At 44.1% G+C, this 25,843-nt stretch overlaps 1 protein-coding gene across 1 annotated transcript in view; it reads right to left on the bottom strand.

Annotated features, from left to right (window-relative positions):
• The window catches only part of LOC147881539 (uncharacterized), a 109,703-nt gene that overhangs the window by 65,353 nt on the left and 18,507 nt on the right, over positions 1 to 25,843 (bottom strand). Inside the window, exons 2-7 of the mRNA XM_087402410.1 lie at positions 22,589 to 22,644; positions 15,006 to 15,164; positions 14,809 to 14,908; positions 2,567 to 2,718; positions 2,311 to 2,416; positions 2,069 to 2,207 (exon numbers count right to left, since the gene is read on the bottom strand). Of these exons, the coding sequence (XP_087258536.1) occupies positions 2,069 to 2,207; positions 2,311 to 2,416; positions 2,567 to 2,718; positions 14,809 to 14,908; positions 15,006 to 15,164; positions 22,589 to 22,644 (712 nt within the window). The remainder of the gene's footprint in view (positions 1 to 2,068; positions 2,208 to 2,310; positions 2,417 to 2,566; positions 2,719 to 14,808; positions 14,909 to 15,005; positions 15,165 to 22,588; positions 22,645 to 25,843) is intronic.

The raw sequence follows: 25,843 nt of genomic DNA, 5'->3' as shown, positions 1-25,843 counted from the left end.
GGTTCTGCCGCCCTACAACCCGGCCTGTTTCAGGCCTATTTGCTGGCCAAAAACCTCTCCAGACAGGCGCAATCTTCTCCTACAGATCTGCCTCTGTTCCAGCCAGGTTCCAGCCTCTGGATCCTCTCCAAACCCTCCGTACAGCCTGCTGTACAGATCCATATTGGCGTGTACTGATGCTGGCCTCATCTGCCACGTACTCCTTGCGCATATTTGCTCCAGCCAATTGTTGGTAGCCACGTGGCATAGCCGTACTATTGCTGATGTCATCCGCCTTGCGCAGGTCCACATCATCACTGCCAGGTACCTTCTGGTCTTGCTGCCCACCTGGAAGCTCATGTGCTGCCCAAGTGGCAGCCCCATCTTTTGTTATTTTGCTGTGAGCATGCTGCCCATGTTGCAGCCACATCCACATGTCCCCCCCCCCCCCAATGCTCTCCTCATATGGAGGCTTACAGATGGGGAGGTGACCAAACCCCTTCCAACACCCCCACTCGCTGACTCATCTTGGCCCAATGCAGACCCATTGATAAAGATACTCTAGTAGCTCCCATGTCGTAGCCCTCTGGAACATTTTGGAGTTGATGTTGCTTCCTAGCTTTTTGATCCAATGGCTCCTGCTCCACCAGGTCCGGTTCCGCATAAGCACACCACCCTAGTACACAGATCCATCTTTGGTAGCACCATATGGCACATCTCCTTCAGTCACATATGCGCCTTTGAACTCGAGTAATACAGGTACTAGCATCCTCCAGATATCTCCCTCATGATGGGTGAACAGCCTGGGGTCTTCCAAAAACCATGCTCTCAGGGTCTACTTCAACCCGTCCTCCATCTAGCAAGGTCTACAACCAAATGACATACTCGAGAAATCAACTCCCAAGTACAAATCCAGGTTACTTGGACCACTAGCATCAATGTGGAGGATGTCCCCCTCTAAGTTCCAGCCTCCATCTAACTCTCAGTCACCCATAATAGATGCTAAATGCTACATAGTCCTAGAAAGTATCAATATGACACAGTCATAGCAGTAACATCATCTACATCATCACGTCACATCAAGTGTTGTGCCAAGTCTGGCCCGATACAACACATATTGGAGCACTACAAGAGAGGTCATGGTGGACCCAAAGTGGAGAGGCTGCAGTGGTATAAGATTCGAGATAGAGCGATGGCGGCTATCTATGGATGCAGTCTGGCATGGTCTCCTAGCTGCGGCTCTACATCTGATTAGGGTCACAGTACCTCATGTAGGTCATATGGGTCGTGCCCCATGTCTGAACATGGACGGGATGCCCCTGGGCATGATCTATGTGTCCTCTCTTTATCGGGTATGTCATGTCACTGGCTTTGGATCTCCGCCTTGCCAACTACACGAGGAACGAGGGTCTGTGTGATCTAGTTGGAAGAACTCTGTGATCATGCTCTAAGATGAGTCTGCATTTGAACACCTAAAGCTAGGCTATCTCTCAGACACTGTTTATGTACACAGACTAGTTACTCATCCAAAGGCTTCATTTCATGCCTTGTACATAGTTTCATGGTTACAGTCTGAGTCCTTCTCAGTTTGGTGTCACATTTACTTGAATACCGTACATGACATGGCAATATCACCTAGCGGGCCAAAAAATCCTACTCACCACCCTAACTCAGCTTATGTCAGAATTTTAAAATGGCCATCAGTTGGTTGAAAATTAGGAAAAGTATGTAAAACTAAGCACTAACTTCTAACAAAAGATCATATATGTCAATCATTACAACCTATTCAAGGCTCTTAGAAGAATAGAACTATTGTGTCATCACAAGATCTAATTTCCTCCCTTTTGTTTGACAAAACCAAGCACTATCTTTGCGAAACTTCCAAACCAAGTAAATATTTTCTCCTCCAAATGCTTTTGCAAAACTCCCCACTTAGCAAGCCTGGCGGGCAGAACGAATGTATGTCCTCCAAGACCTCCACAATCTACTACATACTTGAAAACTAAAGAAATTCAGCACACCAAACATATTGGGAATTTCTTTATGAAACCATTTAGTTCCCCTTTTGAATGTCTTGAATGATGCATACCATTTGCAGCAATGCGGTCTGCCCCAACCACCACAGCATCCACCCGTCCAGAATACTGGAGAGCCGCTGCTGCTGAATCGGCTATGAGAACTGCTGGTATTTTTTCATGAACCAATTCATATGCTGTCAACCGTGACCCCTACACATATTCACAACTAGATTCACTAATTGCGGTCATCACATACTTCTATGGAAATCCTCACTCATCAATGGAGCAAAATAGATCAATTCCAGTACTTAACCTGATTGTAAGGCCTTGTCTCTGTACAATATACTGTATCCAACTTGCCCTTAGAATGAAGGGCTCTAATAACCCCTAATGCAGTTCCATAGGCTGCTGTTGCCAAACTGTCAAACATATGAGATACCACGGTTCAAATTTTAGCAATCTTATGATAGAAGATAATCATTTAAGAAAGCTCCATCAAGTTAGCAATAACTCCCCATTAACAACCAAATCACATTAATTATTAACTCCTTGCTCCTGAATACTCTTGCCTGCCTGTATTGCAGTGAGTAAGCAGACGAAGGCGCTCCCCACGTCTCTGATTTTTTGCTTCATTCAAAACCAAATCAGCACCATAGGCTCCAATGGCCTTGTTTGATGCCACATCAGCTGCAAGCATTTCTTCAGCAGCCTCAATGTATGCCTGTTAAAAGATGTAAGAGAGTTTTTTAAGCTGCTACCCACAACCAATAAGTGGAAGAAATAGAAAACTAGACTAACAAAGTTTAAAAGCATTACACCATGGTTGTTAAGACACTCGTGTCTTATGATACGACACTTAAGGCACATGTCTTACCTTAAGACACCTTTAGACACTCTTCTTTTTTTTTTTTTTGAGTGGGGTGTAACAACAAACATTGAGTTTGACTTAAACATGCTATCATTGATGGCGACTTTGGATCCAGTAGTGGTAGTGACCTCACAGATTCAGATTAGGATGAATCTTGAGAGTCAAAAGTTTCCTATTATATGTATCGAGATGTAGATTTCATTCATGTCACATGTCATTGACTGACTGTTGTCATAATATTTATGTTTATTGATATATGATGATTGATATATAATCTATGTAGCCCTCTAGGCTCTTGTTAAGTTTATCTGGATTTTAAAAAATCAAGATTCAATTGTCAGTTTAAACCTTTAAAGTTGTGTCGTGACTTGCAAGCTCTTCAGCCGTGAGTCTAAACTTTACCTTTGAAGTCCTGAGTACATTGTACAAGTGCTTTGTTTAAGTGTAACTTATTGTACTTTTAGAATCTAGCTGCTAGCTATGCTAGCAAGTTGTACAATTGTATTCTTATACATATATTAATTAAATATTTATTATTACAATGACGTGTCTTACGTGTCTTATTTTAAAGACACTTTAGACACTCGTGTCTGAAGCGTGTCTTACGTGTCGTGTCTTAACGTGTCTTACAACCATGCATTACATAGATTCATAGGACATCCAAATGAAGGACAACACTCGCATCCTTTCAGTTGCCTCCCACACATGCACAACCAAAAATTTAAAAAAAAAATTACTTAAAATTCAAGAAAATATAAAAACATTTTCAAAGAAACAAAATCATTCAATAACACCCATGACATAAAAGAGTTCACATTTATCCCAAGTCTCTCATACTCCTAACCAATCAAGAGATTCCCCAACTTGTTATGATAACCTTAAAAAGAATGACTGCCGTTTGCTCTTTACTTGCAAAGATTCAGACCAAAAACTATGCGCAAACTACAAGCTATGAAACCCCAACTCATACGTACATAACATATAAGATGGTGCACCTCACATATATCAAGTTATACTTTTACACAAAGAAAAACTCACAAATTTCTGTGATTGTACTCTAGGGCATAAAGAATATATACCATTAAAAAGCCCCTACCATTAGAATTCTCCCAATTTTGTATATAACTCACCAAGCATACCACAGGATAAGACAGAGTTATGAGAGCTGTGCCATGAAGCATAGATGGAGCCAACAACTATGGCCGAATCATATAGAAAGAAAGAAAGATATATTAACATTTGCAGAAGCCCTCATGGGACTATGAGACAAAGTACACATCCAAAAAAGGAAAACCCTTACATCTCTGAGTGTCAGAGAGAGTCGAGGAGTGCACAAGGCATCTTGGCTAGAATTATTCAGCACACTACTAAAGTCAAATATTATTTGAATTGGCCTTCATTAAATCAGTTTTAGACTGAGAGTCTTTGGGTCTAGGATTGTAGTCTCTAATTAGTGCCATACCATCTCGATAAACAGCGTAGGAGGGCTTGCATATGGGGATGGTGTTGAAGCTATGGAAGTGTAGGAGGGCTTCTTGTTGGCTGGGGTCATAACAAATAGTTTGGTTTTAGGGAACTCCATCAGGTGGCATGTGTTGGGGACCTCTTTGCTAAGACTAACCCCAAAGCTAGGCCAAGGGTTCGGGGTTTACTCCCCTTCGACCTACTCGACGGCGACCTAAACAGGCTAACGGGGAGGGGGCTAGATGGCTGAACGGAGAAGCGGATGAGTAGAGGGGCTAACGGAGAGGCTATGGAGGGGATGAGCGAAGGCTTGCGAGGCTGAGCGGAGCTAGCTAATCTCTAGAGATTCATTAACATCTACAGAAGGCCATAAAAGCCTATGAGACAAAAAAAAGCTGGAATCAACACACGTTACACCCCCCCATGGGAGGAACTAGAGGTGTCTATCACACCCCAAAAGACACTACTGACTCAAACGAAATGAAAGGAGGACTGATGAAAGAAAATGAGAGTCCATGTCCCCAAAGTATCTCCTATCATGTCCAGTCTTATGGAGAAACTAGAGATGTCTAGCACACCCCAAAAGAAACAACTGACTCAAAAGAAATGAGAGTCCATGTCCCCGAAGTATCTCCTATCATGTCTAGTCTTGTCGTTGCATTAGTTGTAAGTAGTATGAGCTCCATGTTGCCACTAAGGTCCCACTAGGAGTCCTGATGTCTCTAGAATAAATCCAAGATCTACTCATAGCATCCTTGACTTCTCTTTATAGGGTGAACTCATGGGTGGCATGATTCAATCTACCGTCGAGATGCCCCAATGATGGTATCCCAGACTGTTGCTGATGTCATCCTTTCTGGTGATGTTGCTATTGATGTCAGTCTGTATATTAATATGACTCCTGACACAACCTATCCTACTGACCTGTCTAGCTACCCATATGGTGATGGCATTGTTGCCTCAAAGATTCTTTGTTGACATGGCAATCACGTAGCTACCACATGGAGCTGTACAGCTGTTGATCACCTCATTTGTTGGCTTCTGTTCTAGATCTTTCTCCAAGGGTAGGCACGCGGCCATAGGATGAAGGAACCAGTGACACGTCTAGTGTATTATATGATAGAGATATATACACGTGTGTGTGCACAGGCATGCGTAGGCACACATAAGATACCCTATCAATGCTTTGTTATATGCAAGATATACACACATATATGAGACTGAAAGAAAACCTGATACAAATCACAGTAAGGGTGGAGCTACTAAACGAGCATCATCACCCGTGCTGAGTCCTAAATCTCATCATACATAATCAAATACATCTGGGTGTGATAATGAAAAGAAAAGAAAAAAGACTGGAGCGGAGCGGAGCGGAGCGGAGCGGAGCGGAGCGGAGCGGAATCCTCAGTGTGTCATGTCGCCCTGACTGGTGCGTAGCCGGTGATGGGACACCGGTGTCCGTCAAAGGGTGCCGTGCGTCTCAGTCTCCTGGAGGAGGCTTGACGCAAGACCAGAGCCACCGTGACTCCCGTGGGACGTGTCTTGGGTCTAAACAATGACAGGAGGTCCCCTAGAGTGATCTGTGTATCCCCTCGATGTCTCATGTGTCATGCTGCGGTCGTCTGGTCAGGGTCTCTGTCACGTCTGCGGCTAGACACTGGACGATCAATATCACTCGATGGAAAGAACTCCGTGATCCTGCTCTGAGAGGGGTCTGATGGTGTGGCCAAGCCCCATCACCTGAGTAAGTACTCTCTTTATCGGACCCCCTCGTGAATGAAGGCCGCGAGGCATCTCTGATCTGGGTAGGCGAGGAATTTGGAAAGGAGCCAGGAGCCGTCTCTGAAGAGACAGTGGTAGCGACCGCGGATCTCGTAGTACACTCGGCACTTGAAAATAAAATGCTCTTCCGACTCAACCTCGTGACAGTCGCACAGTGTGCATATGCGATGCTCCCTAGAAATCCCCTCTGCTGTGCCGCTCTCTGTGCGGAGGCAATGTGATGATACCTGAAACTGTCCGATGGAGATCTGCAGTGAGCGAGGCATATGAAGCTCAATGTACCCCAGTGGTGTGATGAATCCCCCCTCTGAAATACGAAGACCGTGATCTCTATAGAAGCTCAGCTTCAGTGGAAGCTCCCTCGGCTCCAACCAGGTCCTAAAGGTGTGTAGCTGCAGGAGATCCTCTCGAATGACCTGGTTGGTGTGGGGCTCGATCGGATGGTGGGTGGGAGTACCGAAGGGGCATCCAAACTATACTGAAAAGAAGGTATCCTATCGATGTGAAACCCTAGTCTCACAAACCATCTGTGAGTCCATGCATACCAGCATTGCTCGTCTCCCTCTGCTGCCAACCTCATGGAGGAATCAAGAGCCAACCATAGCAACCTCTGTCTCCCTGAAATGCAGCCCCCATATGATCTAACCCGGTGTAGATATGTGATGGTCTGAAAGGCTACATCTAGCTGGAGTGGAGAAGCACCAAACTCGGCCTGAATGATATGATGTGGTACAGATGGTTTCCCCCTGTTCATCCGTGAGAGCATAAGGATCTACAGGCGCTCCACCCGTGTCCACTCTGTCACTGACATGTCAGGTCCCCAACAAGGACTACCATACATAACAACTGGATGGACCAAGGAGTCGAAGAGAAGAGCCTTGGTCTGAGGGTCCTGGAAGGAGTGGAAGCATTGTCTCTCTAGCCGATCCAGTGAGGCATATCCCCTGCTCAGCCCGGCCTGCATCACTGGTCTCATCGTGAAGATTGGGCCGGAGCAAATGACCCCCAAGTAAGTGTATGAGGATACGATCTCAACTAGTGACCCACCGAAAGTAACTACTTCCGGTGCATGTTTGCTCAAGAGGTGTTAAAGATCATGGCCTTCGTCTTGCCAAGGTTGATCTCCAAATCATGGGATTAAAAAAAAGCCTGCAGTAAATCCAGGTGTCGCTGGAGCCCATCGGGTGTGGACGACAAGAGTGCCACGTCATTTGCATAAAGAAGAATCATGATGATGATCCCGACAAGTAAGCAACCGGTCCCTCCCGAAGCCCCCATGAAAGTCTCAAGCTCATCGATGTAGAGGCCAAACAGGGTGATAAGAGACAACCATGTTTGACCCCTATGGTACTCAAGATCTCATCTATCCAACCTACGCCTGTCCGAACTCGGACTGAGACTCTCTCATAAAGTGCCATGACTGCCCAGATAATCTCTTAATCAAATCCTAGTGCCTATAGGCATGTGATGAGTCGAGCTCGAGGTACTGTGTCAAAGGCTTTGCGGAAATCCACAAAGCAACAATATACCCTCTCCTTCCATGATCTGGCCTCCTCTATGACACTCCTGAGTGTGAGTATGTGATCCATAGTCCCATGGTCTTGCCTGAAACCGGCCTAACTCTCTGCTCTGAGCCCTCTCATCTCTGCAGACAGGTTGACCGACGCATCCAATACTACTGCATAGATCTTGGACATCACATGTCCAATCATGACAGTCCTGTAGTTACTCGAGTCCATGGGATCACCTGCCTTGTGGATGGGGGTGATGGTGTTGAGTGTCCAAGTGCGGGGGAAGCCAAGGCAAACAGCGTCATTGAATAGCTTTGCTAGGATCGAGGCTAACGTGTCGATCCCATTTGCGATAAACTCAGTGCATAGCCCCTCGTGGTCCTTAGCTCGGCCATTGTGCAGTTTCAATGTCGCATCCTTGACTCCCCCTCTGATGAACAACATGCGAGTGGTGGGGCGAGGTGTGTGTATGAGATCTGGAGTATGCTGGTGTGAGACATCATAAAGATGGCGTGCATACATGTGCCAAACTCAGCAGCTCCTCCTCATTTCGACGAAGAAATGCATGCTTCTTCCGACGTACGAGACGTCGGTACTTGCGTACCGTGTCTGGTGTGTTCGAGAGGTGCACCTAGTTTCAAGTCTGCACTCCGCATCGTACCAGTTGTTGCAAGGTACAGAACCAAGAGGTGGTGGTCTAGTGGACCATGTGGTGTGGGGAAAGACTTGGAGGACAGCCTCGTGAAGTGTGCGACTAATCAAGGTAGCACGGTCCTCTATGAGTGGTATGTGATCGATGTAGGTTAGGAGTCTATTTAGGCATCCAGAGTAGGCAAGGGAGAGGCCGTGATCAAAGTATATGTCGTGGTAGGTGTCGTGCTTCATCCAAGCGTGAGGTGGCGATAGTGAAGGATAGGTGTGTGTGATCGGCTGCTGGAGGAGTGGTGCTACGGTGAAGTCGATGATACGTGAGGTGAAGGTAGGGGATCCCATGATGTAATCTACTACATTAGTGCCCCCCCGCATGCGGGAAGCAAGTAAAACCACCTGAGGAGGGCAATAGGTCAAGCCCGTTGTAGTGAGATCATGCATCCTGCCCAGATCAAGAAGCGCGTGTCCGTATGGTGTAACAGGCCCGTGTCGGTCCGATGAGATATTGGTCATACCTGCTCCATCTAGGTCCATGTCTGGTAGCATGATAGAATCGTCTCGGAAGTCCATGAATGGTGCCTAGCGCGTGCTCGTCCTAGTGTTGGAAGTCCCCAACAAGAAGAACTTCCCCGCGAGCTAAAAGGTCTAGGATATCCTGATGTAAGGGTGCATATAGCGATGTCTCACCCTCCTCTTGTGCAACTTTGACGAAGTGGGATGCGTCTAGCCGGAAGTAGCATATTGCTATGAAAAGATCACGAGTGGCTGTGTGTCGGATCCGGATCCACATGAATCCAGAGTGTGCACCCTTCCTCTCAACGGAGATGGCTCCAGCGAGGGAATACCTGTACAATGATGCGACCCCGCCTGATCGTCGAACTCCTCCTGTATCCCTCGTCTCATCCCTGAAGACTGACTCCCATGTGTAGCCACAGGTAGTGGACGCTCTGGGCTCTGGTGTATCTCCGTGTAAAAGACTATGTCTCGTCCTATGTAAGATTTCGAGAAGTTCCCTTGGTCCAACCATAAGGTACCAGGCTAGGGTCTCGGAAACCTAAGTCTCATAAGCCCCATCCCCTAAGGGGTACGGGTGGGAGCCCGACGGTCAACAACCTACCATCTCGGACCACGGTCCATTTCCCCTCCTTGCGGGCAACATCCCGCTGCTGCAAAAGAACTCGTGGTGTCAAATCCTCATCCATGGACAGGGTGGGATGCTCTCGTAGAGCGGCTCGACGTCGAAGTGTCGCTAGTCGAGCATGTGAATCTCTAAAGCGAATAACTAGGGAGACGCCTCTACATGTTCCGAGAGAGGAGTTTTTGCAAGCTACTCGGAATGTCCGCCTTTGTATTTTAAGGGATATGATGCAGCCCGTGCCCTCTACTCTGGATCTTGATTTGGGATTTGCTCATCCGATGCGCATCAGGCTGCATTTTGCCTCTTTTCCTATAGCATGTTATCGATGCCGACAAGTTGGTCATTTTGCACGTGCTTGCCCTTCGGCTTCCATGACCACTCCGCCTGCTCCTTCTTCAACAGTAAAGTTGACTCTTCCTTCTCCTCCGGTTTCTAGTGAGGCTTTACTAGATAAGCCTTTTTTTACTGCTCCGAAGCATTACTAGAGGAAGGTAGAAAAATCACAGGTTAATCTTTCTCTTGCTAAAGAAGTTCAGGATCCGACTCCCGTTGAGCATCATCAGCCTCCTTCTCCTCTGGATGTGCCCCTTGCAGAGGAGATCATACAGAATGTTACACATGCTCTTTCTCAAGTTGATCCTCGAAGTGAAGGTGAAATGCCGAGTCTTGCTTTGTAAGATGTAGCTCTTTCGTCGGGGGATATAGATGTTGTTCTAGCTCCTTTGCCTCTGATGCCTGTGCTAGAGTCTTCTTCTCTTCAGGATGCAAAAGTGCCTTTTTTTTTGGAATCTTTTCATCCCATGTTACAAGTTTTTGACCCTGTGATTCAGAAATTTCAAGTACCAGCCTATATCAAGAAGAATCACAAGGGCAAAAAACAGCTTGTTTTTATTGATGGTGTGGTTTCATCACTACATCAGTTTTTACAGACCAATAATTTGAAGCTGGAGGATGCTGTGTTTGATCCTCCTCCAGCTCGATATGTAATTTTTTACTTGACTGCTTCATGACTTTTGCTCTGAAGCTTTACTTGTAAATTTTTCCCTTGTACTTATTGGTGGGTTTTTACCCTTTTGAGGTTTCCCACACAGAAATATAAGATTTCACTATAAAAAAAAGTGTGTGTGTGTCTCTGTTCGTGACCTTCTTTGCCAGATGTGTTTTGCTTCTGTCACAGATGTTCCTTCATCGGGTTCACAGCTTGTTTGTTCTTTGGACTCTGCCCTTCTAGTTTCTGGTCTTCAACACGCTCAGCAGTTTGGGGTCTATCTCTACTTTATGGGCAGGGTTTTATCTGCAGCTCAACTTCGTCGTTGGGCTGAAGTTGCAATGGGTTAGGATTGCCTTTCCTCCTTTGACTTTCTAGGCAAAGGGTTTTATTATGCCCACTGCTCTTCAACTGATGTGGTGGAGCGACTTGTCAGTCGCACTGGTATTCATGGGGCTGGTTTCTTTGCTTATGTGATGCCCTGGGATCCGCTTTTTGATCCGTCTGCCTCTCTTCTAACTCACTGTCCGGTCTAGATTACCCTCAAAGCATTGCCTCTGCTTCTTCTTCAGCATCTTCCTACTCTTGCAGCTTTTTTGGGGAGGCCTCTACATGTTCCGAGAGAGGAGCTTTTGCAAGCTACTCGGGATGTTCGCCTTTGTATCTTATGGGATATGATGCAGCCCGTGCCCTCTACTCTGGATCTTGATTTGGGATTTGCTCATCTGATGCGCATCAGGCTACATTTTGCCTCTTTTCCTATAGCATGTTATCGGTGCCGACAAGTTGGTCATTTTGCACGTGCTTGCCCTTCGGCTTCCATGACCACTCCTCCTACTCCTTCAACAGTAAAGTTGACTCTTCCTTCTCCTCCGGTTTCTGGTAAGGCTTTACCAGATAAGCCTTTTTTTACTGCTCCAAAGCATTACTAGAGGAAGGTAGAAAAATCACAGGTTAATCTTTCTCTTGCTAAAGAAGTTCAGGATCCGACTCCTCTTGAGCATCATCAGCCTCCTTCTCCTCTAGATATGGATGTGCCCCCTGCAGAAGGGATCATACAGAATGCTGCACATGCTCTTTCTCAAGTTGATCCTCGAAGTGAAGGTGAAATGCCGAGTCCTGCTTTATAAGATGCAGCTCTTTCGTCAGAGGATACAAATGTTGATCTAGCTCCTTTGCCTCTGATGCCTGTGCCAGAGTCTTCTTCTCTTCGGGATGCAGAAGTGCCTTTTTTACTGAAATCTTTTCATCCCATGTTACAACAAGTTTTTAACCCTGTGATTCAGAAATTTCGGATACCAGCCTATATCAAGAAGAATCACGAGGGCAAAAAACAGCTTGTTTTTATTGATGGTGTGGTTTCATCACTGCATCAATTTTTACAAAGCAATAATTTCAAGCTAGAGGATGCTGTGTTTGATCCTCCTCCAGCTTGACATGAAACTTTTACTTGGCTGCCTCATGACTTTTGCTATGAGGCTTTACTTGTAAATTTTTTCCTTGTACTTATTGGTGGGTTTTTACCTCTTTTGAGGTTTCCCACACAGAAATATAAGATTTCACTAAAAAAAAGTCTACGTTCGCGTGTAAAGAAATAAGTGTTTGTGTGTGAGATACATTTACTAATCAAATTTATTGTGTGTGTGTGTGTGTTATTGGACTGTGTGTGTGTATGTGTATGTGTGTGTGTGTGTGGTGTGTGAGATTGGGATAGCGAGCTCAACCTCTCCCTCATCTGTCCCTGTACCTCGCCTGCAACCTGCTGCTGCTGCTCCACCTTCTTCCGTACCTTCTCCGTTAGCCCCCGTACATGGCCCGGTGCTGCCAGTACCTCCTGCACAGCAATCACTGCACAGGCCGCCCCTAGCCGTACCTTCTTTGCCCATCCCCTCGGCGCTCCCCTCTATTCTTGCTCCTTCCTTTGCCTCTGTGCAAGCCGTACCTGCTGTACGATCGTCCGTACAGCCTCCCCCCTTCGTACATTTTTTCTTCATCCGTAGATGCTCCGATGTCCGTACAGCTGGGTTCAGTACAATCTCTTCCTGATGTCTCTTCCTCCCCTCTTCCTACTGCTCCGACACATGGCTCTTTCGTTTTCTCTGCTTCAACCCCCCTTCTGCCTCTGTTCCTCCTACACGTGTCTTCTTTCGGCGAAAGTGTGGTGCTTTGCCTCCCTTCACTTTGGTCAAATCAGCAAAGCTGGATATTGCGGATGGTCCTTCATCTTCCCTCCAGCTGGACCTTCTTCGCTAGATGTGTTTTGCTTCCATTACAAATGTTCCTTCATCGGGTTCACCGCTTGTTTGTTCTTTGGACTCTGTCCTTGTGGTTTCCAGTCTTCGACAAGCTCAAAAGTTTGGGATCTATCTCTACTTTATGGGCAAGGTTTTATCTGCAACTCAACTTCGTCGTTGGGCTGAAGTTGCAGTGGGACTTGTAAGTCGTGCTGGTATTCATCGGGCTGGTTTCTTTGCTTATGTGATGCCCTGGGATCCGCTTTTTTATCCGTCTACCTCTCTTCTGACTCACTGTCTGGTCTGGATTACCCTCAAAGCATTGCCTCTACCTCTTCTTCAACATCTTCCTACTCTTGCAGCTTTTTTGGGAAGGCCTCTACATATGCCGAGATAAGAGTTTTTGCAAGCTACTCGGGATGTTCGCCTTTGTATTTTATGGGATATGATGCAGCTCGTGCCCTCTACTCCGGATCTTCATTTGGGATTTGCTCATCCGATGCACATCAGGCTGCATTTTGCCTCTTTTCCTACACAATGTTATCGGTGCCGGCAGGTTGGTCATTTTGCACGTGCTTGCCCTTCGGCTTCCATGACCACTCCTCCTGTTCCTTCTTCAACTGTAAAGTTTAATCTTCCTTCTCCTCCCGTTTCTCCTAAGGCTTTACTAGATAAGCCTTCTTTTACTACTCCGAAGCATTACTGGAGGAAGGTAGAAAAATCACAGATTAATCTTCCTCTTGCTAAAGAAGTTCAGGATCCGGCTCCCGTTGAGCATCATCAGCCACCTCCTCCGATCATACAGGATGCTGCACATGCTCTTTCTCAGGTTGATCCTCGAAGTGAAGCTGAAATGCTGAGTCCTGCTTTATCAAATGCAGCTCTTTCGTCGGAGGATACAACTGTTGATCTAGCTCCTTTGCCTCTCATACCTGTGCCAGAGTCTCCTTCTGTTCGGGTTTTACTGGAATCTTTTCGTCCCATGTTACAACAGGTTTTTGACCCTGTGATTCAGAAATTTCGGGTACCAGCCTATATCAAGAAGAATCACAAGGGCAAAAAACAGCTGGTTTTTATTGATGGTGGGGTTTCATCACTGCATCAATTTTTACAGAGCAACAATTTGAAGCTCGAGGATGATGTGTTTGATCCTCCTCCTCCAACTTGATATGTAACTTTTTACTTGGCTGCCTCATGACTTTTGCTCTGAGGCTTTACTTGTAAATTTTTTTCTTGTACTTATTGGTGGGTATTTACCTCTTTTGAGGTTTCCCACACAGAAATAAAAGATTTCACTATTAAAAAAGTGTGTTATTGGGCTCTATGGACCTTATGGAAGGATTGCAACCATCGGGTCTTTGGTGATCCCATTCTTGCTAAATATCAGTTCTTTCGGGCGTCTCGACAAGAATTGCTTTATGATTATCTACATGCGCGGGATTTAAATTATCCTGCTTTCTTGTCATATAATGATATCTTTTGATGCTTGAAACTAGAGGTCCCAGCTTTTGGGATTGTTTCTTGTAATATAATTTTCACTGGATTTCACGGAAAAAAAAGTGTGTGATTGTGTGTGCGCGTGTGTGCATGTGTGTACACGCATGTGAATATGAATATGAAGTAGGAATATAAGTATCCCATAAGATGCAAAAATGATTTCCATTGTGGCGAGGTGGACACACCACCTTCCCCAGAGACGCTGCGATTCTTGGCAAGAAAGATTCCAAGGATTGGGAAAAATCAAGAACTTCAACCCAAACTGGGCATCTATGCCTGATCAACGAAAGATAGTCCTTGATACATGCATACATACATACATATACGTGCAAGCAAGAGTGTAAGCGTACATGTACGTGAGCATGTGTATGTGTGTCTAGAGTAAAATGGCCAAATTCATAATTTGAAATAGAATTACTTGTGCAGTTCAATGCATGATAGACACACAAGGCCAAAACTTATCAACTCCATCATGAATTGCAAAGACTAGCTATTAATCCTTGCCATTGACTCACCAGTGCCCAGTAATCAGTGCAGAACCTTGAATCTTCAGCAGTCCTTTTAGTGAATTTTGTGAGAGCTCTAAGGATGAACGGCAGACTCTATCATGCAGGCTAGTAAGGAGAAGGCTGAGCAAAATATGAGATGAAGTCATACATCAGAAACTACAAAACTTACTTTAAAAACAGCTTCAGCATTCGAGCGATGAGCTGCAGCATTGCTTGTCCTTTCTTTTAATTTCATGGCCGCATCATACAGATTGACTGCTGTGGGTCGACTGCATTTCACAATCATGACCAACATCCTCAGTTCGAAGTTCCAAAAAGTGCATAGAGTCAATGCAGATATTACAGTCAGTATGATACAGCACCAACCTAGAGACAAGGTAATCCAGTCGATCATGTATGTATTGGAGTGCCTCGATAGCATCAGTAGGCTTTGACTGTAAGTTTGCCACCTCCACGGCAAGGGACAGTGCTGCTGCAATGGCAATCGCAGGTGCACCTCGTACCACCATCTCCTTAATCGCAGTCCTGGTATAAGTGGACAGAGGCCTTAGAATGTTCAAGCAACATCCAATTATATTTTCCTGTTTGACCTTTTCGTTCTTTGAATAAAAGCCCGAAACCTGGTAAGTAACTAAGTTTTGCAGAAAGCAAAGTTCGGTACAAAGTTTGATGAGAGGACATGCTCAAAAATCTGGCAGAGCAAAAAAAAACTGTAGAATTTGCAGACAGCAACCCTCGATAATGTCTATGCAAGAAAGACGTCTCACATGAGTCAAATCTTTTGCTGTAAAATGGACACTGGCAATCCAAAAATCATAAGTCTATTCCCTTTTCTATGAGATGTACTAATAAGCACTGAAGTAAACACAGTTCTACTTGTCATTTGAAAGCCAGGGATTCAATGAAAGAAAATTTCATAATTCAATATGTTTCCCAAATGGCACCCCTTTTAGCAGGGTGCACACTACAAATACTAAATCCAGTTTATCTCATCTTGTCTTCAACAGTAAAATTACAGGTTTTGCAATATTATGCTTACAATGAGATGCACAAGGATGAATTTATTGCCTTTGAATATCACCGAAGTGAATCCGATATGAGATGTGAGAATCACCATTTCAATATGAAAGTGTTTGGTCCCCCATGAACTGATCCATATGACAGGTTATATAAAGGAACAACCAGTTCAGTTTTGTTTGATGATGGCAGTACTCGTAAGTTTATTGATGCCTCACTTGTGCAGAAGCTGAACATCCCGACAATTCCTAGTACTCACAGGTATATTGTGAATCTGGCTCAGGAAACAATGGAGACCTGGAACGAGATAGTTCCTCTCTTACTGGTGATCTGTGTTGTCCAATATCTAAAATGGCTTCTCATATGGACATAGAAACGAATACTTTCTGATCAATATTGTTGTTCCGCTTTGGAAACATATGACTTATTGCAATCGGGGAAGCGGAATTTCATTGGTGCTTTGAAAAACCTTAATTTTATTTTGATCATGATTCAAGTTTGTTCTCTGTTAATAACACCTTTAAAATGTTTCTCGAGGAAAATGATTGCGATAACAGGTTGGCTGTCCAGAAAAACAGCGTACAAGATACGAGTTCAGCGACTTGTTTAGGGCATGTTAGTACCTCAGCCATGGTACTTGGCTGCCCATACTGAGGATTCAGTGATGGATGAACATGGTTTGGATGGACATCCACCTGTTCGGGTTACACACGAGATAAACAGTCGACTGAACCTTATACTTGGGCTACTGAGTAAGCCGAGATCTTGGATAGAAGCCCTTGGAGTGAGGATTCACCCGAGGCTCAGCTTATCTGAGATCTATTGTTTGAGTATTCAGACATGTTTCCAAAGAAACTCCCAATGGGTCTACTTCCGAAAAGGAATGTTGACAGTAGACCGAAAAGGAATGTTGACCATCGGATCGACCTGTTGCCTAGTGCTTAGCCTGGGTTTAGGCAACCGTACAAGACAAGTTCGAAGGAGGAGGATGAAATTGCAAGGCAAATTCAGGAATACCTCCAGCTTGGTTAGATAAGACCTACCAAATCAACTTCGGGTGCACCAGTGATTCTGGTAAAGAAGAAAGACCAAGGGGTGCATCTATGCGTGGACTACAAAGATCTGAATCGCTTGACCATCAAGAACGAATATCCGCTACCTTGGATGGACGATCTCATCAATCGGCTCTGTGATGAGAAGTATTTTACTAAGATCAATCTGAGGACAGGCTATCATCAAATACAGATATATGAGAAGGATGTCTATAAGACCGCATTTCAGACAAGATTCGGTCACTATAAGTTCTTGGTTCTACCCTTTGGACTCACAAATGCACCAGCAACATTCCAGCAGATGAATGGTCTGTTCGTCGAAATCTAGGAGTGTTTGTGGTGGTGTTTTTTAATGACATCCTAGTCTACAGTAAGACTCTCTTGGAGCATGGGGAGCACTTGAGGATCATGCTGACCATACTCAAGCAAGAGAAGCTCTATGCTAAGATGACTATGTGTGAACTTCTGAAGCAAGAACTCGCGTACCTTGGACACGCCATTTCTTTGAAAGGTGTCTTGTCTATGAGAAAGTCAGGAAGGTATGTGAGTGGCCTATTCTGAAAACAGTTACCCAAGTCAAATACTTTTTGGGATTTGTGAATTTTTTCCACACTCACATTTGGAACTATGCTAAGATAGCATTGCCCCTGTCAAACTTACTCAAAGGGGTGGAGAATGGTAAATACAACAAGTATAAGCCCGTGGTGTGGACAGAGGAGCTGGCTGCGTGTTTCAAGGAGTTGAAACATGTGGTTACCACAGCTCCTATCCTGCAGATAGTCGGCCCGAGTAAAGCCATTGTGGTTGAAACGATGCTAGTGACTACGCCATTGGAGCAGCATTGTTCCAGGATGGTAGACCAGTAGCTTTTAAGAGTAAAAAGCTATCTAAGCCACAGTATAGGTGGCTAATCCATGAGAAAGAGCTATATGCTGTAATTCATGCACTGAAACAGTGGAGACACTACTTATATGGCTCTACTTTTGTGATCTACGTGGAAAATTCCCTCTATGAGGTATTTTTCTAATGCATTGGACCTAAGGGGCAAGAAAGCCCGATGGCCGAAATTGATACAGGAATTCGATTTCGAGATTCATTATCGAAAAGGCTCTACGAGCAAGGTAGCGGCTGCTCTGAGCCAGATCGGTACATTGTATCAACTGAGCTTCACTGAGATCCAGTCATACCTTTATGACTCTCTAACGGGCCTTTATCCGGAAGATGAGTGCTTCCACAGTGTCTAGGATAAAGTCCAAGCTGGGAATGCCCCTCTTGGTAGAAAGCTTCCAGAGTTCTCCATTCGAAATGGTATGTTTTTCAAAAAAGGGTAAGGTCTGTGTACCCAATGTGAGGGATACAAGACGTCGTATCCTATTTGCATGTCATGATTGTCCCAGTGCCGATCATCCAGGGGTATAGAGGACATTGGATCTAGTCAAAAGAACCTTCTTTTGACCTAAGCTCAAGGTTGATGGCAAACAGTATGTTCGATACTATCAACAGTGGCAAGTCAATAAAGCAAAGCGCTTGAGACGAGGTGACATGTTGCATACCAAAGAATAAATGGCTATTTCAATGGATTTTGTGGTTGGATTACCACGCACCTCTCTTGGGAATGATGCGATTTGGGTTATCATGGATCGGATAATCAAATTGGAGATATCCATACCCACTAAGGAGTCTATTACAGCCACACGGCTCTCTCATCTTTTGTTGAGAAGTTGTTTAGCCTATGTGGCTTGCCGGCTGAAATCGTCTGTGACAGAGATCCCAAGTTTACTGGGCATTTCTGGAGAGCTGTGTTCCAGCAATTGGGTACTCAGCTCAGTACGAGTTCGGCTGATCGTCTGGAATCAGATGGACAGATTTAGAGGGTAAATCTGACTTTGGAGGATATGTTGAGAGCATACGTCTCCGTAAGACAGTCCGATTGGGGAGATTATCTTCCAGTATTGGAGTTTGCTTACAATAGTGCTGAGCATTCGGCAACCCAAAACAGTTAATTCATGTTGATGTATGGTTACCAGCCGAGATCCCCATGGGTAGTTGGCTTACAGAACGTAAAGGTGAGTTCTGCGTCAGACTGGCTGCAACCGCAGCAAGATGTGCTGCAGTTATCCAGAGATAGCATTAGGAGTGCTCAGGATAGAGCACAGTTTTATGCTAGCCAGAAACGATCACCACAAGTTTTGTCTGAAGGGCAATATGTCTATCTGAGGATCCCTAAGGATTCTCAAGTGATGCATATAGACCCTGTATATAAGTTATCTCATCACTATTGTCGGTCATGTCAGGTCCTTAACAAGATCAATGATGTAGCCAACAAGCTTAAGTTACTTGATGGAGTTCGAGTACATCCGGTCTTTCATGTCAATCGACTGAAAGAGGCTTTGCGTATTGGAGATAATTTGGTTTCTGAGGATGAACTCAAAAGATTGGAAGATTTATCCACTTATGTACCCATAGTCCGGAGTGCCTAGGGAAAGACAGCTTCGGAACAGAACTATTCCAGAGCTGAAGGTTAAGTGGAAAGATCATTTTGAGGAGAATAGCACTTGGCAAGTGTCGATTCTCTTCGACACTAATTCCAAGACTTTATGTCTCAGGCATAACCATGGCCAGTGTAGAGAGGTCATGACAATCGTGGGATATGCACCTAACCCTAGGACAGTTAGGGCGCCTAGCACATATGCTATAAATAGTGGGTCCTAGACTTGAGACATTTAGGACACCCTATGCCTATATAAGTGAGGGCCATTACTCACTTGGGATCATTCTCAAGAGTGGAGCCTCTTGAGAGACCAAGCTTGGTTGAGACCTGTCCAGGCTTGTGTCTCCCTAACGACAGCTGGATTGGCTGGGTCTGCGTAGTATGGGATGCGCAGTCTTACCTGGATTGACTACGGTCGGTGGTTGCATAACCTCTATCTCGGGAGTGGTCCGTGGTTGGGTGGTGATGCACTAGCCCCTTTACCATATGTCTTAGTGTTGTATGTTCTGATGCGGTATTTCGTGGATAGAGGGGATTGTTATACCCTTTGTTAGGGATGAGCTTGATCAGTCCCCCCATTCAAATGATCCGGGAGATCTTTTCTTATGTAGTAAATGAACCTGAGCCTGAATATCTTGTTGTCTAGCCCTTAATTCTAATGCTTCCAGCTCATCTCTAAGTTTATCCATTCTCCTTGCTCTTATTTGAGCTCTGTTTCTTCTGACATCCTTAAGGACTCTTTGAGTGTTTAAAACTGCCTCATGCCCAGCCTCTAAAGCTGACTCAGCAGAGGTGAAAGCTGCATTCCACACCCTTGTAATCTGCCTTTGCACAGTCTACATCTGAAGAAGAGAAGGGTCTGCATTAAACCACCTTTTACTAGAACCAAAGTCAACGGCTGTGAGTACAGATTTATGGTCTGAAAGAGTTAATGAAGAGATTACACTGACATTGGGAGATGTAAACTCCATCCAATCTTGCTTCTCTCCTAAGGTCCCCCACCAGTCTATTGCACCAACTGTAAGAATGTGTTGAGCCTACATCAATTAATTGTAGATCTCTTTGAGATCTTCCCAGATTTGCAATTCTGAGCCTCTCAGACAAGATGCTTTTTTTGACCACCTGTCCTCAGGACTCCCCAAGAAGAATACTGTTGTTCCTAAGATGTTAAGAGAATCCCAGGTCTTTCTCCTTGCGTGTGCATCAATAGGAGTATAGACTGATGCTACAGTAAAAGAAACATTCTTTATTTTGCATTTTCCTTCTCTACACCCACTACTTTCCAGCTTGGTCGACTGCTGAAAAAGGGAGGCCAGGGAGCTCTACCCAAACAAGTATGAAGATAGATCTAGGTCTGTTAGGGTTAAAATCATGGGACCAGAATTCCAAATATAAGGGTTAATTCATGATGGTCCACAGTCCTTGATGAGGGGCATTAAAGGCCATTTCCTCTCTTTCAAATAGAAAGAAGTAAATACCTTTCCTAAGGAATCTTACACTAGGGACGACTAATCCTTTTCTTATCCAGTTAGTTCTTAACCAATTCTCAAGAAAGGCAATAGGGAGTCTGGGGCCACGTAAAAAACCAATTAATGCATGAGAGGAAAGCCAATCTATCGATTCCTCATGCTAGTCTTTGTCTAAAAAGGCAGTTACCTTACCTTTTGAATATGGCACATCCTCAGTCTGAGATTCTGAGACCTCCTGTTGTAATTCAAGTGGAATGTTCAGTGGTCCAACTCCACCTAAATGAGAGGTCGTCCATCCTGTTTGTCTCTTGCTTGGTGTGCACACCCTCTGGAATCGTCGGGAGAGTCGGGGGGTCCTCTTCTCCTTGCCTTTAAAATTCTCTTTGGCTTCAGCAATCCTCTCAGCATAGTTTCTTCTTTCCCTTTCTCGTTGGTAGGCGGTTTGTCTTGCATGTTCACCTGAGAGTCCACGTGATCTTGGCCGATGTTCTGTGTTTCCTGACCGTTCACCAGCACTCTTTGCGCTTCGTTGGGGGTCCCTGACTGATAAAATTGAGGTCGACTTCCTCTTGGAGTACCTAATGTGTCTCTCCATCTTTCTTCCTCTTAAGGGCCAGGAGTGCGAGAATGACACCATGAGAAAGGAGGGGAGAAAAGTCATCCTTTAAAGTGCTTAAGAACCCCCAAATAAGAGGGCCAAGAATTGTTTGCCAAATTTTTGTTGGCAGGTCCGTTTCTGGCTTAGACCCTGAGACCTTCTCCTCTGTAGGCTTCGAACCAGTCTCCTCCTCCGTGGAAGTCGCCATCTCTCTATATCGGGAGTGGAGGAAAGTTGCGCGGAGATATCAAATCCTTGGACCAGTTGATCTTGGGGAACTCTAGTTTTCCAAAACCGTTCTCATTATGCTTGGGCAAAAGACTGACATGATTGGGTTCACGACACTCAATCTAGACGCACAGGTTACATCACCTCCAGAACCTAAGCTACCTTTGGTAGCTAAAGCGAAGTTGGGGAGCTTTTCCACCAAAATCGACCTCCATCCTCCGTCCAGGGTTATTTCCAGTTGGTTGTTTAGAACCAGGCTGCAGGACAGCCAGCACTCCTTTTCAGCACCTCACAATATGCTGAGATCTTGTATTGTTTTCAAAGCTTCTAATAGACGATACTTTTTTCTGCCGGGGTGGGGAGGAGGGAGAACATGCCACAAACTTTGCAAGATAAATATCTTCCATATCAATCTCGTGACCTCTCTTCAGATGATACTTATAATCTTCCTTAATATGCCTTTATTTGGACCCACACTATACACACTCTGATGGCCATCTAGGTGAGCATGCAGGGATCCTCCAGAGCAACCATTGCCAGGAGAGTTACTTTTTTCAGAGTTTGGAGAGAATCTCTTTTCTTCTCTAAGTCTCCCTCAGGGTTGAAATGGCATTTTCAGCCTCCGCCTTGGTTTTTTATTAGCTCCTTTTGAGCTGTTCTTTCCCTCATGCATAGCATGATGTATTCCCACATTTGAGCTTGCTCTCGCGGTTTTTGTTCATACTTAATGAAGTAATTTTCTTGAAAAAAAAAAAGGCATAAACCATCTCCCGTGAATGATCAAAAGCAAATGATCATATCTAAGCTGTTCCTATCTGTGAATATGGACCTCAAAAGACTACCACCCTTCACTTACACAACCTGCTCCCACTCAAAGAAGTCTCTAGACCTGGTGACTAATTTTCTCTCAAACCTATTGTCCCTTGGAATGCCAAGCTTCTTGTCACGTAATCTCTCACCAGTGCAACTTGAGACATAATGTAACATTTCCCTTGTCAAATCTTGCGATGAAATCCATGCATTTGTTACACACATAAAATCAAAATGACAATCTTGTAAAAGATTTAGCTTTCATGATAGCAAAATAGTCTTACCATCCTTTTGCAGAATCTGTAATTTCAAGATAGATAGTCTCCAATGGGAGTCTCCTCTGGACACATGACAAAATATTTAGCAATGTGAGTCTCATATTCATAACTGTCAAGCCTCATTACAATACTCACATAAATATACATCTGACACCTGACATAAGGCAATTCCGAATGGTCCAGCTTTTTCATTTGTTGGTCTCAAAAAATACTTTTTATTAAGATTCAAAGTGAGAAAATATCTCAATTCAAATAAAAATCATGCCAATGTTAAGCAATGTGCAGAGGACGAGGCTACCAACAACAAACCAACTCTTTTGTAAAAATTTGAGCATTTGTATAAATAAGAAACTTTTGCTGGAATTTACACAAGGATACTTCATCCTCTAAGCTACCGCTATCAAAGGTGCAAACCATTGGAACAACTCTTACTTTTGAAGCAACTAGATTGAAAAGTGTGAATTTCCAATTGATAAGAGACCTTGGACCCCTAAAGATCCTTCTACTTGGATAGCAAACTTTGAAACTCCTTTCTCTATGGCTTTTAATAGGCATGCTTAGAAGAAGAAACTCAAAATCTTTTGCCTTTTAAGAAAACCTCCCTTAGAAAACCAATGGGAAGGACAGAAGAATCAACAATAACATGTCCTAAAGAACTATCGACGAAATGAGAAAACTTTTTATTTGTGCAAAAAGGGCCACTAAAAATGGATAGCTTTCCATGCATTATAAGGTTTCTACCAATGTCTGCATAATTGAAGGCCTTTTGCCATAATGTTTTCACACATTTTCAAGAAACCACAAAATGCTTCCAAACTCTTCTAAACCGGAGCACTCATAACTTAAGGTGACTTCAATACAGAACTCAAACTTATCTTATTAACATTAGGAGCGGTAAATATAGTAATCTTAAGCTGTTTACAAACTTCTCTAACAATACTTTCAACTGAAAGCAATGTATGTTGAGTTCATAAATGAAGATCTTGACCAAAGTTTTCTAAAGTATATAGAAATTTAAAAAGAACCTTAATATTATATCTTTCAAAAGCCTTAATAGAAACTTTACCCAAAAACATAAGCCATTCAAGAACTCTAACCTTCTCTTATAGTCTCTATAGGCGAAAATCCTCTGGATTCTAGAAGTTAATGAATGTTTCTAATAGGAGAATCGGAAGAAACATGATTCATCGGACTAGAAGTTGATGCAATGTTTCTAATAGGGGAATCGGGAGAAATAACAGCAATCACTTTTGGCTGTTACAACAATAAGGAAAAATGTTCGTACTCTTTGGATGAGTTCTCCAAACCATAGGATTCTTTTGACTAGCCTTTTTACTCTTCTGATGAGCCGACTTCCCTACCTCTAAGAAGGAAGGTATGTATGTCATTACAAGGAAAATGATTACTTTGTTAATCAACAAACACTAGAACATTATTACATTATGTGTGAATTTGATGGTGCAACATATGTTTGTATTTATGTTGAACACCAATCAAGATTGTTATGGCGGTGGATCATCTGAGTAGATAGGGCCCGTCAAGCTAGAAAGAAAGAAAGAAAATCTATTAAAAGTCTTCATAAGACAAAAGGGTCTATGAGACTAAAAGAAACCAGATACAATGATCTAAGGGGTGGAGCTTCTAGGCGGGTATCAACACGCATGATGAGTACAAAAGTCCATAATCATAACCATAACGGCATCAACACATAAAGAAGAAAGCTCTAAGAGGCAAGGCATCAATCCCGAGAAGGAAGCATCAATGTGTGAGGTTATTGTGGTGGCATAAAACCTGTGATGGAGCGTTGGTGTCTGCCGGCATGCATGGCCCACTCTGGTCTCCTAGTTGTGGCCATGCGGCGAACAAGTGCCACTGTCACACATGTGGGTCGTGTCCCCGATCTAGTGAGCATAGAAGGAAAGTTCCCTAATATGCTATGTGTCTGAGTCCGTCACGAGTCTGTCGTATCTTTGGGTCGGGTCTTCGTGTTCGTTGTCTCCGCAAGTTTTGTTGGTTGGTGCTATTTGGCTAAAAGAACTTGGTGATCATGCTCTAAGAGGAGTCTGATTGGGTACCCTGATCACGCCTGTGTCCAAAGCAAAGACTTCTTGTTTAGGACGGCCTCATGAATAAAGGCTGCCATTGCACAGATATCACCAAATTTGGACATGTAACACTTATATTATCAATGAAATAAAAAGAGTCATGTAGTAGGAACCGAGGTGAGGGTAGACACATTAGAGTGCACCTTTATAAAGTCCAAGACCTTAAAAAGGGAACCTTAGTCATTTATTTGGGCTAAGTGTATCCTGATGAGTAAATGGGGAGTTACAAAGAGGTGTGAGCCTCTTCATGTCTCATCCACCCATCCATCCACTTCACCTCACCCATCCACTTTGTACGCGCGTTGCATGTGCTGTGAAGCCTAAGCAAGAGTCAACATAATACCAGTCCGGGGGCCCCTTCCCCATTGCCATATCCAACATCCATTTCTCTACCCCTACACTATTGTTTGTTGCGTAATTGTAACATGCGGGGACTTGCTGTGTGCAAATAGAATAAATGTAAATGGAGAACTCAATCATGAAAGACACCAAAGATCTTCCTAACTATTGTACACTACTTTATTTATGATGCTGGTGAAAATGCCCTAACTACTGTCTATACATGAGTGCCAAATCATCATACAAAACTGAGCTGTAAACTCCCCTATCTAAGGCGCAAACTACCGCGTGTCCTATGTCATCTCACATACTGCTATGTAAATTGTGCCACCTCATGGGCTGCCATGTGTCATGGCTGCCACATAAGCATGCCACGTCAACATGCCCAGTATCACATGCTATAATTATGGAATAAGGTTATTTCAACCACTCTTATTTGCTTGAGTAATAAATACAATTTATGTAGTCAATAGTACCCGATGCGTGAGTGGGTAGCGAGCGAGGGAGATCAAGCGTGAGCGAGAAAGTAAAATCGAAACAAGATATAAAGGGGTCGACCACACACCATATACCCCCTATAACTATATCAAGATCTCCGATTCACTCAAACTAAGCAGTCTAAACTCAGCGCACTAATTGACAGCAAGAGACAAGGAAAAGGGCTTATTTCAGTTTGTTTTTTATGACGTAAATCAAGCAAGAGATGGATAAGTATCACTAACTGTACAACATTTCAGTTTTGTTGTGAAATAACCTTATAGCAAGTCGATTTTCTCTCATTAGTAAAAAGAAAGAATGAAGGGGGAAGGGATGCATG

Source organism: Dipteris shenzhenensis, chromosome 31, assembly GCF_047967505.1.
Source record: "Dipteris shenzhenensis isolate YYH24624 ecotype China chromosome 31, Dip_SZ_1.0, whole genome shotgun sequence".
NCBI lineage: Eukaryota > Viridiplantae > Streptophyta > Polypodiopsida > Gleicheniales > Dipteridaceae > Dipteris > Dipteris shenzhenensis.
Note: the sequence above shows the minus strand (reverse complement) of the source record. Positions and strands in the feature narration are given on the sequence as shown.